Source organism: Aethalodelphis obliquidens, unplaced genomic scaffold (assembly GCF_003676395.1).
Source record: "Aethalodelphis obliquidens isolate GAN/ISIS:26980383/991018 unplaced genomic scaffold, ASM367639v1 scaffold27, whole genome shotgun sequence".
In the NCBI taxonomy this organism is placed as follows: domain Eukaryota; kingdom Metazoa; phylum Chordata; class Mammalia; order Artiodactyla; family Delphinidae; genus Aethalodelphis; species Aethalodelphis obliquidens.
In genome coordinates, this window is record NW_020837971.1 from 15,189,246 (window position 1) to 15,204,293 (window position 15,048).

A 15,048-nucleotide genomic window follows, 5' to 3' on the forward strand; every position below is an offset into this window, starting at 1 on the left:
GCAACTTTAAGGTTCATATGTAGGGGACTTACTGTAACCTTATATACACTTCTGCAGGCCACCAACAGATTAGGGGGTTTTTTTTTTTTGTTTGTTTGTTTTTGTGGTACGCGGGGTTCTCACTGTTGTGGCCTCTCCCATTGCGGAGCTCAGGCTCCGGACGTGCAGGCTCAGCGGCCATGGCTCACGGGCCCAGCCGCTCCGCGGCATGTGGAATCTTCCCAGACCGGGGCACGAACCTGTGTCCCCTGCATCGGCAGGCGGACTCCCAACCACTGTGCCACCAGGGAAGCCCTAGGGGTTTTTTTTACGTAAAAAAAAAAAAAGTATTTAATTTCTGCAAGGTGTTTCACTAATGAATACATTGTAATTTATCTAACATTCCTTTATTGATTAACCTTTAATTTCCTCTCCAATCTTTTGCTTTATATAAACAAACTTACAATAAATTTCCTTTTATACACAGTATTTCACACACAAATAAGTAAAGCTGTGATAAGCTCCTAGACGTGAAATTAATGGTCAGTTGCCAGCTTTCATGGGTGTATGCGTGTGTATCAATTAACATTCTCCCCAATGATGTATGAGGCTCCCTGTGTCTCCACACCTTTATCCACTGTACCAGTTAAGAGCCAATTAGACGCCATACCAATTACTTAGAGTTTCATATGAATAATTGTTAAACAGGTATAAAGCTGTTAAGAAAAGAAGAGAATCCTAAGGTATCAGGGAGGTAGCAATTGCAAAAAGCAGCCGCTGTAAGGCTCGAGGAGCAAGTGAAGAGATTGAAATAATCAACTTAGAAGCTTAGAGGAGGGACCTCGCAGTATTGAAACGCAGACCTCTTTGGAGGAGGATTTTATTCAGCCGTGCTGTGAGCTTGGAGGAGGGACCCCATGGGCCCGGACCTGACTTCTGAGAAGGTTACTGATGCTTCACTAAGATGGAAAAGGTCAGACTGAATCTTAAAGTGCTGGAAAAAACCCAAAACTGGATTCTGCTGCTGCAAAGGTGAAGCATTGACGCTGCAGGTGGAAACAGTTGCTGGGCTAACGTGGACCAGCACAGGAAGCAGAGAGGGCGGAGCTAGTCCCTTCTTCCTCTTTCAGCCCCCTTCTTTCACTGTGGCATCTCCTATTGGCAGTGCCTGCGCAGGCGCCAGGTGGCAAAGCAGAGACGGGGTGAGCAGTCTCCGCTCCAGCGTCACAGTTTAGAAGGGTGGGAATGGAGTCGAAAGACAGCTCAAAACCTGGCAGGTCACGCTGGTAAGTTCTCAAACTTTTTGCTCATTGCCACCGTGACAGGTGAAAACTCAGAGCTTGTAGTTTTGATTGGCATTTTTTCTTATTGGACCTGAGGTTGAATACCTCTTAATTTTTAGAATTGTTTGATTTTCCTTTCTATGAATTGTCTTTTGATACGCTCTGTTCATGCTTCTTTTCCTTTGGTCGTCGTTTTTGTTTCTTAGACATGAAAGAAATTGGGCTTTTGAATATAATGTGAGTTGGAAATACTTATGCAGGTTTGTCATTTATCTTTTGATATATGGTGGTTTTTCCATGTATGCATTTTAATTTTTTCCAGAGTTGAGTTTATTAATGTTTTCTTTTGTGACTTCAGGGTTTTTCTTAACCTGTAGGAAGATCTTTTCAACTTTGATATTTTAAAAATGTTCTTCCACTTTTTCCCTAATGCTCTTATGATTTTGGTTTTAAATTTTAAATATTTGATCAATTTGGAATTTTTTCTATTATATAATATGAGATATTAATCCAAATGTGTTTTCTTCTTCCGGATTTACTATCCAGATGTCCCAACACCATTTATTAAATAATCCATATTTTCTCCACTGATTTGAAAATTCACCTTTATTATAATTCCTGTATGGTTTTTAAAAACATTTTTGGTCTATTTCTGGACTTTCTAGTCTATTTTGTTGCTATGGCTATTCATGTACTGGCACCACACTGTTTTAATTACTCTAGCTTCATTATATTGTTAAGTATCTTCTATAGCATTTTTTCCTCATTTTCCCCTTTTAGAATCCAGTTTGTTCTTGATTTTCTTTCTCCCATAGGAAAATTTGAGTCGGCTTCTCTGATTTTAAATCCTATGGGTAGTTTCATTGGGATCACATAAAAATATAGATTAAGAAAGTGCTGAAATTGTTATCATGTTGAAATTGTTATCATGTCAAGAACATGGTATACCTTTCAATACCTTTTTCTTCTTTTGCATATTTCTTCAGTATATCCCCAGGTGCACGTACTACCTTTTTTCTCCTCATTTGTAGTCCTGTGCATCCTGACTTGGTGTCTTCCCACACCCCAGTTTTACCTCCAGTGCATATGGAGGCCACACTTCATATATTGTGCTCAGAGTTATAGATATCTTGTGGTTTTATTGAAGACGGAGTTTGCCTTTTTGTTTTTCTTTTCCTTGTTGATTTTGGGTGATTCATGAGATGATAGGGCGAACAGCTTTTTCCTCTCATTTAAAAGTTGGATGCTGTTTCATTTACATGGTCAAATACTCTGGGATACCATCATATTGACTGCAAGAAGTCCAGTTTTTATCACCAAATATTTCTGGGAATCTCTGGAATGCGAAATAGTTCACAAATATGCTCAGAATATCATTGCCACCTCAGCTAGGCATCTGTCTCTCAGGTAGTTCTCAACCATCTACAGTTAGCATTTCTCTATCTCAAAACCAGGTGTTACCCCTTTCCCCTATCCCACCTGTTTTCAACCTGGGGTAAATATTTCCCTGGGCATATATGATGGCATTCCCAGGAGTAACAGGAGCAATGATTCCAGATTCTCAGTTTCCATATGTTTGCTTTCCTGAAATTGATCTGCCTGAGAATTGCCCGTGGTCTGTAGGTTCTCTTTTCCAACTTTCACTCTTCCTCTTTCACACATAGTTAAGGAAAGGCATCGGTCTCACCCATTCTAGATCTTATTATGTGCATTGGCTTGGGGTGGAAAAGCATCTAGGGAGCAACCAAGCAGGCACTTCAGAATCCTGGTGCTTGTTGAGAAAGTGAATGGCTGCAGTGATTGCCGTGATTGCCTTTTGCAACTCAGGTGGTTCCAATTCTTGGCTCTCATTAGAGCTGAAGGAAGACTTAAAGGGATTGTCAGTGGATAGGCAATGTAAATTAATTTTTACTGATTGATTACTATGTTTTTGTTTTGTACATAGCTTGTAGAGATTTAAAGAAAATGAAGGACATTACTATAATAAAGCTCCTTGTATTTGCACCTACTTCTATATATGAACAGTTGTCTCAAATGCGTACATAAGAAGGAATAAAACTGGTGATAAATTGTCTCACTCTAGTAATAAAAAATGCTCATCTGTGTAGATATAAACTACTTGCTTTTATTACAGCATAGTTAATTTACAATATTGTGTTTCAGGTATATAGCAAAGTGATTCAATTATATATACATTTTTTCAGATTATTTTCCATTATAGGTTATTACAAGATATTGAATGTAGTTTCCTGTGCTATACAATAAATCCTTGTTGCTTGTCTACCTTATGTAGTTTGTATCTGTTAATCCCATACTCCTAATTTATTCCTTCCCTCTCTCCCTTTCCCTTTTGGTAACCATAAGTTTCCTGTGTCTGTGAGTCCATTTCTGTTTTATATATACATTCATTTGTATTATTTTTTAGATTTCACATATAAGTGATATATAATATTTGTCTTTCTTTGCCTGACTTACTTCACTTAGTATGATATTCTCTAGGTCCATCTATGTTGCTGCCAATGGCATTATTACATTCTTTTTTATGGCTGAGTAATATTCCATTGTATATCAGTACACCACATCTTCTTAAACCAATTGTCTGTTGGTGGGCACTTGGTTGTTTCCATGTTTTGACTGTTGTAAATAGTGCTGCTAAGAACAGCGGGGTGCATATATCTTTTCTAATTAAAGTGTTTGTGTTTTTCTGGATATATGCCCAGGAATGGGATTGCTAAATCATGTGGTACTCTTTTTTTCGTTCTTTAAGGACTCTCCACACCGTTTTCCATAGTGGTTGCACCAATTTACATTCCCGCCAACAGTGTAGGAGGGTACCCTTTTCTCCATACCCCCTCCAGCATTATTATTTGTAGACATTTTGGTAGTCATTCTGACCAGTGTGAGGTGATACCTCATTGTGGTTTTGATATAAATTTCTCTAATAATTAGCCATGTTGAGCATCTTTTCCTGTGGTTGTTAGCTATCTGTATGTCTTCTTTGTAGAAATGTATATTTAGGTCTTCTGCCCATTTTTTGATTGTTTGTTTATTTGATATTGAGTTGTATGAGCTGTTTGTATATTTTGGATACTAACCTTTTGTTGATTTCATCATTTGCAGATACTTTCTCCAATTCCATAGGTTGTCTTTTCATTTTGTTGATGGTTTTCTTTGCTGTGCAAAAGCTTATAAGTTTGATTCAATCCCATTTGTTTATCATTGCTTTCAATTCTTTTGCCTTGGGAGACTGATCTGAGAAAACATTGCTATGATTTATGTCTGAGAATGTTTTGCCTACATTTTCTCCTAGGAATTTTATGGTGTCATATCTAATATTTAGATCTCCGAACCATTTTGAGTTAATTTATATATTTGGTGTGAGGGAGTGTTCTAATTTCACTGATTTACAGGTAGCTCTCCAGCTTTCCCAACACCACTTACTGAAGAGACTGTCCATTTTCTCCATTGTGTCTTCTTGCCTCCTTTGTCATAGATTAATTGACCATAGGTGTATGGGTTTATTTCTGGGCTCTTTATTCTGTTCCATTGATCTATATGCCTGTATTTGTTCCAATGCTACACTGCTTTGATTTCTGTAGTTTTCTATCATTGTCTGAAATCTGGAAGGGTTATGCCTCCAGCTTTTGTTCTTTTCCCCCAGTATTGTTTTGACAATTCTGGGTCTTTTGTAGTTCCATGTAAATTTTAGGATTATTCTAGTTCTGTGGAAAATGTCATGGGTATTTTAATAGGGGTTGCATTAAATCTATAGATTGCTTTGGGTAGTATGGCCATTTTAGCAATATTAATTCTTCCAATCCAAGAGCATGGGATATCTTTCCATTTCTTTGAATCATCTTCAATTCCCTTTATCAGTGTTTTATAGTTTTCAGCATATAGATCTTTTACCTCTTTGGTTAAGTTTATTCCTAGGTTGTTGGGTTTTTTTAAATGTGATTTTAAATGGGATCTTTTTTTTTTAACTTTCTCATTCTGGTATTTCATTGTAAGTGCAAAGAAATGCAGTAGATTTCTGTATGTTAATCTTGTATCCTGCTGCTCTGCTGAATTTGTTTATCAGTTCTAGTAGTTTTTGTTTGGAGTCTTTAGGGTTTTCTGTATGTAGTATCATGTAATCTGCAAATAATGGCAGTTTTATCACTTCCCTTCCAATTGGGATACCTTTTACTTCTTTTTCTTGTCTGATTGCTGTGGCTAGGACTTCCAATACTATGTTGAAGAGAAGTGGTGAGAGTGGGCATCCCTATCTTGTTCCAGATTTTAGCAGGAAGGTTTTCAGCTTTTCACCGCTGAGTATTATATTGGCTGTGGGTTTGTCATAAATGGCTTTTATTATGTTGAGATATATTCCCTTTATACTCACTTTGAATTTTATCCAATGGATGTTGAATTTTATCAAATGGTTTGTCTGAATTTTGGATGTTGAATTTTATCAAATGGTTTGTGTACATCTCTTAAGATGATCATATGTTTTTGTCTCTTCTTTTGTTACTATGTGTTGTATCACATTGATTTGCCTTATGTCATACCATCCTTGTGACCCTGGAATGAATCCAAGTTTATCGTGGTGTATGGTCCTTTTTATGTATTGTTGGATACAGTTTGCTAATATTTTGTTGAGATTTTTTGCATCTATATTCATCAGAGATGTTGACCTGTAATTTTCTTTATTTGTAATATCTTTGGTTTTGGTATCAAGATGATGGTGGCTTCATAGAATGACTTTGGGAGTTTTCCCTCCTCTTCAATCTTCTGGAATAGTTTAAGGATTGACATAAGTTCTTCTTTTAGAATAGTTTGAGAAGGATTGGTATAAATTTTTCTTTGTATGTTTGGTAGAATTCCCCAGGGAAGCCATTTGGTCCTGGACTTTTGTTTGCAGGGAGTTGTGTTTGTTTGTTTGTTTTGTTTTTACAGATTCTATTTTGCTTTGTGATTGGTCTGTTCAAATTATCTGTTTCTTCTTGACTCAATTATGGCAGGCTATATGTTTCTAGAAACTTGTCCATTTCTTCTAGGTTGTCCAGTTTGTTGTCATAGTAGTCTTTTATGATTTTCTATATTTCTGCAGTATCAGTTATTATTTCTCCTCTTTCATTTCTTATTTTGTTTATTTGGCTCCTCTCTCTTCTTGGTGAGCTGGGCTAGAAATTTTTCAATTTTTTTTGTCTATTCAAAAAAGCAGCTCTTGGTTTTATTGATCTTTTCTATTGTTTTTTAAATTTCTATTTTATTTATTTCCTCTCTGATCTTTATTATTTCCTTCCTACTGCTGACTTTGGGTTTTGTTTGTTCTTTTTCCTGTTCTTTTAGGTGTTAGGATAGGTTGTTTATTTGAGATTTTTCTTGAGGAAGGCCTCAAGATTGTTTCTTGAGGAAGGCCTGTATTGCTATGAAGTTGCCTCTTAGAACTGCTTTTGCTGCATCCCATAAATTTTGTAAGGTTGTGTTTTCATTATCATTTGTCTCAAGGTATTTTCTGATTTCCTCCTTGATTTCATTGTTGAGCCATTGGTTTGTTTTTTTTTTTTTTTTTTTGGCGGTATGTGGGCCTCTCACTGTTGTGGCCTCTCCCGTTGTGGAGCACAGGCTCTGGACACGCAGGCTCAGTGGCCATGGCTCACGGGCCCAGCCACTCCGCGGCATGTGGGATCCTCCCCGACCGGGGCACGAACCCGTGCCCCCTGCATCGGCAGGCGGACTCTCACCCACTGCGCCACCAGGGAAGCCCCGATCCATTGGTTTTTTAATAACATATTGTTTAGTCTCCATGTGATTGTGGGATTTTTTCCTCTTTTTCTTTCTGTGGTTGATTTCTAGTTTCATACCATTGTTGTCAGAAAAGATGCTTGAAATAATTTCTATCCTCTTAAATTTGTTGAAGCTTGTTTTGTGTCCTAGTATCTGGTCAATCCTAGAAAATGTTCCATGTGTACTTGAAAAGAATTTGTATTCTGAGTTTTTTGGATGTAATGTCCTGCAGATATCAATAAGTCCAATGGCTCTGTTGTGTCTTCTAGGATCTCTGTTGCCTTCTTGATTTTCTGTCTGGAAGGTCTGTCCATTGATGTCAGAGGGGTATTAAAGTCTCCTACTATAATTGTATTCCTGTCAGTTTCTCCCTTCATGTCTGCTAGTATTTGTTTTATATATCTAGGTGCTCCTATACTGGGTGCATATATGTTAACGAGTATAATATCCTCTTCTTGTATTGATCCCTTTATCATTATATAGTGTCCTTCTTTGTCTTTCTTTCCAAACTTTGTTTTAAAGTCTATTTTCTCTGATATGAGTGTTGCTACCTCTGCTATCTTGTTGTTTATATTTGCATGAAATATCTTTTCCTATCTCCACTTTCAATCTATCTGTGTCTTTTGGCCTAAAGTGGATCTCCTGTAGGCAGCATATTGTAGGTTCTTAGTTCATTTATCCAATCTACCATTCTGTGTCTTTTGATTGGGGTATTTAGTCCATTGACATTTAAAGATATTATTGTTAAGTATGTATTTATTGCCATTTTAAACCTTGTTTTCCAGTTGATTTTGTAGTTCTTCCTTGTTCTTCTTTGAACAAACGTTTGTTCTTTTTATTTTTCCTTTTGTGGTTTTCTTTTGTATTAAGCTTGAGTTCCTTTCTTTTTTATTTTTGTGAATCTATTGTATATTTTTGATTTGTGGTTACCTTGGTTTTCAAGTGTAACCCATAGCTATATCTACTTGATTAGACTGATAGTCATGTAAGTTCAAACATGTTTTTTTAAAATCCATATTTTTTAACTCCCCTCTCCCACATTCTGTGGTTTTGATGCCCTATTTTACATCTTCATGTTTATCCTTTTACTATATTGAGGTTATGATCACTTTTACAAAAATGGTTTTATTTTTTAATCTATGGACTGGCTTATTTAAGTGATCTTCTGTCCTTTTATATATTTGCCTTTCCTATTGTGATTTTTCCCTTTCCTGTAGATTTTTGCTTCTTTCCAATTTAGAGAATACCTTTCAATATTTCTTTCATGATAGGTTTAGTATTACTGTATTTTTTAGTTTTTGCTTGTCTGAGAAATTACTTTTCTCTCCTTCTATTCTGAATGATAATCTTGCTGGGTAGAGTACCCTAGGTTGCAGGTTTTTCCCTTTCAGGACTTTGAATATATCATGCTACCCCCTTCTGGCCTGCAAAGTTTCTGTAGAGAAATCAACTGACAGGCTTATGGGGGTTTCCTTGTAACTGACTGTTTTTCTCTTGGTGCTCCTCTCTTTATGTTTAACTCTTGCCATTTTAATTATGATATGTCTTAACGTGGGTTTGTTTGTGTTCCTGTACCTGGATACCTGTTTCCTTCTTTAGGTTTGGGAAGTTTTCAGCCATAATTTCTTCAAATACATTTTTTCATTTTCTGTCCCCTTCTCTCTTTCTTCTCCTCCTCACACCTGTATTATGTGTAGATTGGCACACTTCATATAATCCCATAGATCTTGTTCATTGCTTTCATTTTTTTCATTTGTCTTTCTGTCTGCTGTTCTGATTGAGTGATTTCCATTATTCTGTCTTCCAGATCACTTATTCATTATTATGCACTATTTAGTCAGCTATTCATTGCTTTTAGATCAGTTTTTATCTTGGCAATTGAGTTATCTAATATTGATTGGTTTCTCTTTATAGTTTCTAGTTCATTGTTACAGCGATCTGCATTTCTATTGGTAATATTTATTAATTCCTTTAGTGTTTCTATTACTTCCTTTTTCAACTTGGGGTCCAGTAGCCTGGACAGGTATTTCATTTTTGTTTTCTCAGGGGATTTTTCTTGTTCTTTTAATTGGAAGTAGTTCCTCTGCTTTTTCATTTCTCTGTCTCTATGAATATAGGAGAAATAGTTATCTATGGTGGTCTTGAAGTGCTGTTTTTATGTGGGAGCATCCCTGTGTAGATTGTGTCAGTCCAATATTTTTGGTGTGAGGGCTATTTCCTCAGTGTTCTGACCATTATCCCCTTGATAGGAGGTGTGATTCATGTGGTATCCAGAGCCTGCAGATGTTGGGTGGGTCCTCCTCTTTGCTGCATGGCTGTCACAGCCTTGTCAGGGGCAGGGTCTGCTCCCTAATTGTTGGAGTAGAAGCCCTGAGGGTTGGGTTTTATAAGGTTCCATTGCTGTATGTCCTATGTCTCCAAGGAGGTGAGCACAGAATCCATTGAGGCCCTTGTGGTCACAGCAAACCTATGCGCTGCCCGTGCAGGTATCTGCGGTTTTACGCATAAGCAGCCCAAGGTCACATCCCTTTCTCTGTTGTGTTCATCCCAGACCCTAGTGCTAGGCTGACAGTGGGGCCGGAGCATTGTGACTGCAGGCATTGAGGTGGTTGTGCTGCTGCCTGGGACCCAGGCTGCCTCTATGGTAGGGCTCTCCCTGGACCTTTTCACCGAGATCTGGCTCCAAGCTGCCATGTGAGGAGTGCACCCACCAGGAAAGGAACCTCTGTATACTCCTCCCCAGGGGCTGCCCACCAGGGAAACTGATATCTGAGTCCATTATCAGTCTTCCGCAAAGCCCGCCAACAGCCAGAGCCGCACTTTGCTGTGAACACACTGACAGTGGGGCTTCATTGGCGGACCCGTGCCCCACCCGGCACCACTCTGATAGTAGGGCTCCAATGGTGAACGCACATCCTATCTCAAGTGCACTAACCGTGGCAGCCTGGACCACACTCCAGGCCCTCTAGGCTGTCTCTGTGCAGCTAGACCAAGTCCTCTCCCAGGGTGCTTCCACCTGAGTTTTAGTGCCTAGCTGATGCCTGTACTAGCAGCCCCACCCAGCATGCATTTTGGGCTGGGAGGTACAGAGAGGTGGCAGCCATCAACACCAGTCTCTCTCTGCCCTTATTGCTAGCAAGCCAGCATGCAGACACTCCTTGCAAGTGGAGTACAGGCTCCTCCAGCTTCCTATCTGTCCCAGCAGACCTCCCAGCAGACAGGGATTTCTCAGAGCAAGAGCCTTCCTGTGCGGACACTCCCCCTTCACAGATCCCTTCCAGGAGCACCAGTCCCATCCTGATGCCTTTTTTTTTTTTATCCTACCCAGTTACATGGGGATCTTTCTTGCAGCTTTGGTTGTATAAGGGATCTTCTGCCAGTTTCCGGTTGGTTTTCTGTGAGAATTGTTCTGCATGTAGATGTAATTTTCACTGTCTTTGTGGGGGAGGTGAGCCCCACACACTCCTGCTCCACCCTCTTGATCCCCCCCTCCCAGAAGATTCAGCCTTGAATCTGTTAAACCATTTGCCAAGTAGGCTTGGTTGTGGAAAAAAGTTGCATGCAAAACACGGTGACACTGTGCACTGCGTCTAAGAGGGGACATCATGACCCAGTGCCCGGTGCTTGGAATAACAACTGGGCATCAGACAGGCTGAAAAGCCGAGGGAATGTGCAGACCTGAGAAGATGAGCAATTCCCTGATGTTCCCCTCAGTCTTAGGTTGTTCCAGGGTGAGACTACTTTTCCTGCATCTTCACACCATTTTCACAGTCAGTAAATGTTAGAGCATATCTCTGTAATGCAGCAGATTTCTGAACCTTAGACCAGCCTCTGGAACTCATCTTGAGCAAAAAGCCAGGATGCAAAACCTTCCCAAACATCTTTACTTCCTGGAAAATGTTTATCACCTGTTGCCTCCCCCTTTGTATCATCAGTCTGGTGCTGAGATGACTTGATAAATAACGTTAGCAAAAAGCCATGAGTTAGGGAAATGTTTATGAAGTTTTTAAATGTGTGTCTCCCCTCTGAACTTAGTAGCTTCTGAAAAATATACATTATCTTCTTGTCTACAGGCTTGTTTCGATGCAATAAATATGAAGGACCTTTTTGTAAATACCTTGAATTTCCAGCAGAAAAATATTTAAATACGAGGGATCAAAATTATGTTTTAAATAAGAAGGAACAGATGTACTATTCTTTGTTATCATTGCAAGTTTAAGCTTGTTTAGACTAGCATGAAATGTGCAGTTTAATCCTGCCTTTTAAACAGTGTAAAATCTAGGCTCTATTAAAAGTATACTTTTTGTTGTGCCCTCAAGGAACTTATATTCTGAGATGGAACAAGCTAGATGTTGACATCTTTAAACTAGAATTAGGAACAGTCAATTGTAATTGTCCCACATAGGCGGGTACATCACTGGAAGGGAGTGTGGCCAGCCTGCCCAAGTCTCCCATGGCCTTTGCCCAGGCATAGATTTGAAAACGAAGAAAAATCCTCAACATGAAGGAATTTTGAACCCTGATGAGGCCCATGCACATTGGCCACTTTGAGAGCTAGGAGAGTTGTCCAACCTGAGGATGCAGCCTCTGAACTGTTGACCTCTGCTGCTTGGGGTCAGCCAGGCAAAGAGAAGAACAAACACAGACTGGGAAGGAGCAGGCTGTCCATTGTGAAGAGGGCTGATCCTTCAGCCCAACCAGCGTTCTGACTCACCCCATTCCGTATGTCACCCACATTTGTTCCCTCTGCTGGGCAGCCCAGCATCCCCGAAATGCCTCTTGCATGTGGGCCTAAAAGCAGACATACTGAGAAGATTGGCACACGAGCTGCAGCCGAGCATGTAGGCCCACCAGGGGCACCTGCTTTACGAGGAGGTGTTCTCATAATCCCTTTGTATTCTCCTTGGGAGAAAGCTGTGAGCCCTAGTGATGCCCGGTCATTACTCCCAGTCTCATGTAAGGCAAGATGATGGTCACATCCAGTCACAACTCTTCCAGCATCAAAAATACTGAGAGGCAGTAGGAAGAGAGCAAGCCCACAGAACCTCGAAACAGAGAGACTTTGCGCAAGAGGTCATCGAGTTCTCCATTTTTTGCTCCTTCAGTACAGATTACCTTCTAAAAAGTGGACACTGTATGGATTTGCTTAATGCTCAGATCTGTATATTATTTTCTGCAAATATATAACATATGCAAAGATAACCCTGCCTTTGAATAAATACTCAGAATCATTTCTAAATAAAACTTGCCTAGAAGAGAATGGAAGCAGGGACTCTAGCTGCTTTGATTATTCCATTAACAGATAAATATTGAGCAATGATGGAAAGTAAAAGATTTTGGCAACCTGGTTTGCAAATACCTACTAGACGAAGATAACCCATGTAACAACTGTGTTCTGAAACATCCCAGGAAGGCAGTTAAATAAAGAGACCTCAGAATAGCTTCTTAATGCCATGCTCAGTCTCCTCCCTAATAAACGGAATTTCCTGGAAATCTCTAGGTAGTAATACAGATCAGAAGGAATGAAGACACAGCAGTTTAACGCTATACTTTGCTCATGGAAACATATTGTAATTACAACAGTAAACATCTATTGACCTATCATTCTACTGCCTTAGGGTCTGCTTTAATAAATACCTTTTGCAAATTTGAATGTGAAAAGGCCTTGTTTACATAAGTGGTTATAAAGGGCCTCTAATATTACAGTAGTTATTTTTGTTGATTTCCATTTCTCTGAAAAGTACCCCTGATCCCCACTAGCATTTCCCACTCTATTCCTGGGAAAGACATTAGGTTGCTAAAAGCTTCTTTTAATCAGTAGTAGCCTCATGAAGTCACAATGCTACTGTCTTTGTATTCCGTAGCTACAGAAATAACTGTGATTAAGCATGTTTGTATTGAAGTGTAAGTATCTATTTCAATGCTTTTTTTGCTTGTCTCCCATTTTCTGTCTTCTTACAGATTTTTAAAAGTATTGGCTCTGATGAGACTGTGCAAGGGCAAGGGAGTCGGAGGCTGATCAGCTTTTCTCTCTCAGGTGTGTATTGCTCACATGAAGGCCTTGTGGAGTGAATAAGAAGGTCAGTCAACAGTCAGGAGACCCCTTCAATTTGACTCTTATCTATAAGTTACTCGACATCTCTGTGCCTCAGTTTCTCCACCTGTAAAACAAAATTTTAAAATATCCGCTCCATTCCCCTGTTGCCTAAAAAATAGGCACAACCTAAAAGTTGAGAGTTATGTTTTATTTGGTGGAAATTTTTAGGACTTCAAGCCGGGGAGGTAGTGTCTCAAGTAACCCCAAGAGAACTGCTCGGAGGAGGCAAGGGTAGGGCTAGGATATATAGGAGTTGTTTTTTTTTTTAATTTATTATTGTATTGGTTACAGCTGATTTCCTTTTTTTTTAACATCTTTATTGGAGTATAATTGCTTTACAATGGTGTGTTAGTTTCTGCTTTATAACAAAGTGAATCAGTTATACATATACATATGTTCCCATATCTCTTCCCTCTTGCGTCTCCCTCCCTCCCACCCCTCCAGGCGGTCACAAAGGACTGAGCTGATCTCCCTGTGCCATGCGGCTGCTTCCCACTAGCTATGTACCCTACGCTTGGTAGTGTATATAGGAGTTTTGCACAAAAGGGCAGGTAGTCTGAATGTCAAAAGATTACTGTTAAGTAAAGAAAACCAGATGATCTCAAGTTAAAGCATTTAGTGCTTTTCTATGTTTGGGAAGATGCAAGAGTCTGCATTCCTTTGATACGCACCTCAGCTATCTGGGGCCAGTATCCTGTGTTTTCATATCCTGAGTTTCCTCAGGGCTCACCAACTCACCATGGGTGGTAGCTGCAGTCGCTGATGACTGTGACATCCTTTGTTTACTGATACGGCAGGAAACATTCCATTTCTCACCCCTTGACCTCATAAGGGTACAAGAGGATTCAATAAGGAATAGATGCATTCCTTAGATGAGTTGAGATGATGAGAAGAGAAGCTACCGTTCTACTTTTCCTTCATGGCTAACTAGCAGTAATTGAGAGTTTATAAAGTGGAGGTAGGGGAAAGCCTGAGGCAAGCAGCAGCTAGCAGACCCTTGGTCTAAATAAAATCTCACATGAAATCCAGTTGATAAAACAGATTAGACACTGAGCTGCTCAAAAAAGTGCACTTGTGGAAAGATCAGTGAAATCCAAAAAAAGCCTGTCATTTAGTTAATCATGATTAGTTAATAGTTAAGAGTAATTTAGTTAATTTTTTAGTTTTCATCATGTACCTTAGTTCTATAACCTGTTAACAGTAAGGGAGACTGGGTAGACTCTTCTATGAATCTAGAGTAATTTCAAAATTAAAACTATAAACAGAAACTAAGTTGCTCTGGCTAAAATGATATACAGAGTTCAGAGCCCCATGCACTCAATTTCACCCTACGTGGTCTTTGTGAAGACACAATGGCATGAAACTGTAGGGCACAGAACTGTTCACAGTTTGAAAACTATTGCTTAACTTATTATCAAACCAGCAAATATTGTAGGCCATAAATATCAGAGATCTGAGATCACAGAAATGAAGTTCATGAGTGTCCTTGGGAGATGGATGGTCACCTGAGGCTTTTCATGTCTAAGTGAGCCCCCAGTAAAGCAAACGTGTGTCTAAAAATCCATTGATAAGTGATAATAACAAGGTTAATATACAACATGTCAGTCCTTTCCTCTATACCAGCAATGAACAAATGGAACTTAAGTTAAAAACGCAATACCATCTACATTAGCACCTCCCCAAAATGAAATACTTAGGTATAAATCTAACAAAATGTTGATATGTACAAGATGTTTATAGGGAAAGCTACAAAACTCTAATGAATTAAATCAAAGAAGAACGAAATAAATGGAGATATATTCCATGTTCATGGATGGGAAGACTTAATATTGTAAAGATGTCAGGTCTTCCCAAACTAATGTATAGAATCAGTGCAATCCCAATCAAAACTCCAGAAAGTCATTTTGTGAATTCTGA

The 15,048-nt window shown here is 39.2% G+C and overlaps 1 protein-coding gene across 1 annotated transcript in view; it reads left to right on the top strand.

The window, feature by feature from the left end:
* Positions 1-15,048, top strand: part of HECW1 (HECT, C2 and WW domain containing E3 ubiquitin protein ligase 1) — a 260,620-nt gene that overhangs the window by 68,972 nt on the left and 176,600 nt on the right. The window contains exon 4 of the mRNA XM_027123988.1: positions 12,996-13,071. Within this exon, the coding sequence (XP_026979789.1) occupies positions 12,996-13,071 (76 nt within the window). The remainder of the gene's footprint in view (positions 1-12,995; positions 13,072-15,048) is intronic.